At 33.8% G+C, this 3,815-nt stretch overlaps 1 protein-coding gene across 1 annotated transcript; it reads right to left on the bottom strand.

Moving 5' to 3' along the window:
• Window positions 1-2,055: 2,055 nt before the first annotated feature.
• Window positions 2,056-3,327, bottom strand: LOC124941216 (60S ribosomal protein L23-like). The gene is made up of 4 exons (XM_047481502.1): window positions 3,315-3,327; window positions 2,941-3,225; window positions 2,232-2,273; window positions 2,056-2,138 (listed from the first exon to the last, which is right to left on the bottom strand). Exons 1-4 carry the CDS (start codon window positions 3,325-3,327, stop codon window positions 2,056-2,058), a joined length of 423 nt encoding a protein of 140 aa, XP_047337458.1.
• Between the last annotated feature and the right edge of the window lie 488 nt (window positions 3,328-3,815).

Raw genomic sequence — 3,815 nt, 5'->3', positions numbered from 1 at the left:
ACGCAATGTTCGCTCCGACCTCGACACCACACTTCGAAAGTCTTGTATGTATTCTCTAGCTAGATCTTGTTCTTTCAAATTAATAAATCTTTGAGATTGGGTCTTTCATCAAATATGCAGACTTGGCTAGATAGGTCAACTGGGTTTGAAGGAAATGGTTGGTATTATATGAGATTAGAAATTCGAATCCCTAAAGTTGGATCTTTTCTCTCTGTGATTAATTGGGTTTTTTTCGTTTATTCTTTAGTTCTAAGAGTTTTCGTCTTATGTATACAGGATAAAATGAATCACCAAAGATGCTATACTTCAGATATTCATACTCTTGTGCTTTATCTGCCAATTAATCACAGGCCTACTGAAAATGTTGATCTTGATAATGTTGAACAAACTTCATCGAATACACAATTGTCATCTTCTAATATTTGATTTAGGCTTCTCCAAAAGATGGGTTGGAAAGGAAAAGGTCTTGGGAAAGATGAACAAAGTAAATAAACATCAATTCTCCTATTGAAGTAGATTGATTATAATATGTTATAGCAAGGTTTTATGGGTGAACTGACTCTCAACATAGACACGAGAATTGAACATTTCTTTAGGAACTTCATTGTTTGTGCATCTGTTATGTTTTCTCTATCAAATAATTGGATAGTAAATTATTTTTTCGGTTTATATTAAGGAATAATTGAGCCAATAAGGTCTGGTATGCGGGATGCAAAATTGGGAGTTGGAAAACAGGAAGAGGATGATTTTTATACTACTAAAGAAAATATCCAAAGGAAGAAACTTAACGTGGAGTTAGAGGAGACAGAGGAGATTGCTAAGAAACGAGAGGTATGTTTTTTGCAGTTTGTATGTGTGCATACCCGGATAATTGGAGCTTGATGCTTTCTTCTTCTTCTTTTACAAAAACCAACATTTATTAGCAGAAGGCAACACATATTTCTTTTATATGTGTGTCTTTTGAGGGGAATTGGTATCATCATGTTTGGAAGGTCTTGAGAATTTCGTGCAGTTTTTATTACCTGGTTGCTTGCTTCTACTGTCAAGGTCCAAGAATCTGCAAAACAAGATAAGCCAAAAAGGGAGGCAATTGTTTTTTCTTGTTACTTCTGTTGGGACTCTTGTCATTGTTGTTTCTAATTAGGCAGTTTCTTATGTTGGCCAGATTTCAAACAGTAGCTCGACAAAGAAGAAGGCAAAGATTCCAATAGCTTCAGTTTTCGGGAACGATAGTGACGAAGAACAGTGAAATATGTTTGTTGAGTTGAACCAGAATCTGTTTAAGTTTGTAAACTATTACTGTCTTTATGTCTCTCTTTTGCATCATCTTTAAGCAAACACTATGCCAATTACAGTTTATTTATGGAGTTTTTACAGTCAGATTGTTGAGTGAAAATTACCGTTTATTTGTGGAGTTTTACAGTCAGTTTCTATCCAAATGTTTATTATTTTTTTGCTAAACCCATTTCCGCAGGCTGAAAAATACCTGTTTTGAAATACTTTTATGAATATGAAAACCGAAATTAGATGATAATTGACAAATCGTTGTCTGGTTTCATTTTACGAGTACAAATTTATAAGCATTTTTCATCATAAAATATGCACAATCTTAAAGTGATAGCTAAAATATCCTCTATAAAAGATACAGATTTTTCTTTATTTCATGTCAATTCGACAGACTCATGATTCAACAACTATAATCTTAATGGAATCATGTCAATAAGAGGCTAACTATGGGCCTTGATAAGAACACAAAAACTCCTTGCGACTTTTGCTTTGTCCTGTAAGAATTGTTGACATTATATATGTTGATATTAGATATAAACACTTTAATCATATGCTTTATTTATTCCCCATTTTCTTGACTAGATGTTTTACATATTTGAATAGCATGTTTGGTATGACCCAAAATTGAAAGCACTCACATACATCAACATTCATAAATATGTTATGTGTATCACAAGAATTGAAAGGGTATATGATTCTAATATCAATTGTGAATCAAAAAACAAAATTGACAAGTTTTTTAAAAGTAAAAGAGTCCCCCCAGCTTTATCAGACAATAGCATTGGCATCACTTGCAATTCTGGGCCATAAATCAGCACATTCCTTCCCAATTGGACCAGTAATAGCAGAACCTGGTTTTTTTACCATCAAACAAATAATGGTGAATGAATGAATGAGGCCTAAAGATGATATAGTAATTTAACACATTTTGAGACATTTTTTACCTTTCATTTCTCCCTTAGGATTCACTATCACACCAGCATTATCTGCATAGTAACAACATATTTATCAACCAATATATTTACATATTACAATCAACAAATTTCATATATAAAAAAATTGTGTTGTGATTGTTCAAAATGGAGAAGACCAAGAAGTAGGTAAGACTTTGAACGCAAATAAGTGAGTATAGTGTTCTAAATACATCATTCATCATACCATAAACTCTATTCATTATCCCCAATACTCTTTCTTTTAAATATTAGTGGGTATATACAATACCCAAATACCCTTGAAAACCAATACTAAAGAAAAATTATTTCTAAATTCTCAACATTAAGAGTTTGTCATACAAAAGTGAATTACAGTGAAGAAAGGGGTTAAAGGCATTGTGATGATGAAGTGAGACATGACAATCAATCAAAAAGTCAAATTGTACACTAACTAAATGGCACTTTGATTGTCAAAACAGATATATGATTATCATGAACTTTGTTTGGTTAAGCTGTTTACTTGTGGAAATGGACATGCTTTTCAAATTGTTTGATTTGCCCTAGTTGTAATCAAATAAGGGATTGTATCAATCAGATCGTGAAAAGAGTGGGTTCTTCAGTCTAACTATTCTAGTAAAGAATAACAAAAAATTTGTTAAATAAGTAACAAGTTATAACACAAAACAAAATCAGAATCTACTAAATCACCTTTCAAATACACCTTCAAAATACATGAACACTCCATCCTTTCGGCACCAGGGCTTGCGTTGTCTAACAATGACAGCAGGCATGCCCTTCTTTCTCAAATCAGGTTTCTCTTTATTCACCGTCGCCATAACCATATCTCCCACACAAGCAGACGACAATCGACTTAAACGACCATTGATCCCCTTCACTAATATGATGTAGAGATTCTTCGCGACGGTATTGTCGGCACAATTGACCGAAGCCGCCACAAGAAGACCCAGTGACATGCGGAACTTGTTTCCTGCCGATCCTCCGCGACCTGAAACACGTTGTTTTTCAACATTGAATTACTATCAAGTATCAAACATGTAGTTAACAGAGAATTGTATAGAAAATGAAAACACTAACCTCGCTTCGACATTTTGGCAGCTTCAGAATACAAGGACAATGTGAAATTAGGGTTTTAGAGTATTTATATGAGAAACCTAAATTTAGGGTTCGTGGCCGGAGAATATTTACCAAATGCGAGAAATACTAAATGCGAGAAATACATTTCTCGTAATTGAGCACCAAATGCGAGAAATACATTTCTCGTAATTGAGCACCAAATGCGAGAAATACAAAATGCGAGAAATACATTTCTCGTAATTGAGCACCAAATGCGAGAAATACATTTCTCGTAATTAAGCGATAAAACAGGCGCGCGGGTGGTATTATAGACTTTTCACAGGACAAAAAGACCATTTTTGTCAATTTATCAACCGTGGGCCTTTTTTGGAATTAAACCTCTCATGAGGGCCCTTTCATCAAATTTCCCTTTCAAAAGTATAAGTAAATATCAACTAAACTAAAAGGCCCAAAACTCATGCTCCCCTGTATTTTGTTTTCCTGAACACTCATAAAAATAAA

Source organism: Impatiens glandulifera, chromosome 6 (genome assembly GCF_907164915.1).
Source record: "Impatiens glandulifera chromosome 6, dImpGla2.1, whole genome shotgun sequence".
Classification (NCBI taxonomy): Eukaryota; Viridiplantae; Streptophyta; class Magnoliopsida; order Ericales; family Balsaminaceae; genus Impatiens; species Impatiens glandulifera.
The sequence above is the reverse complement of the archived record's forward strand: the minus strand, read 5'-3'. Positions and strand labels throughout refer to the sequence as shown.

What these genes read in the sequence shown, in the direction of transcription:
- LOC124941216 (XM_047481502.1), bottom strand. An exon ending in AGTGTTCATGTATTTTGAAG is followed by an intron (nt 2,274 to 2,940) that starts GTGTATTTGAAA and finishes GTTACTATGCAG; the next exon opens with ATAATGCTGGTGTGATAGTG. An exon ending in TCCTAAGGGAGAAATGAAAG is followed by an intron (nt 2,139 to 2,231) that starts GTAAAAAATGTC and finishes TAAAAAAACCAG; the next exon opens with GTTCTGCTATTACTGGTCCA.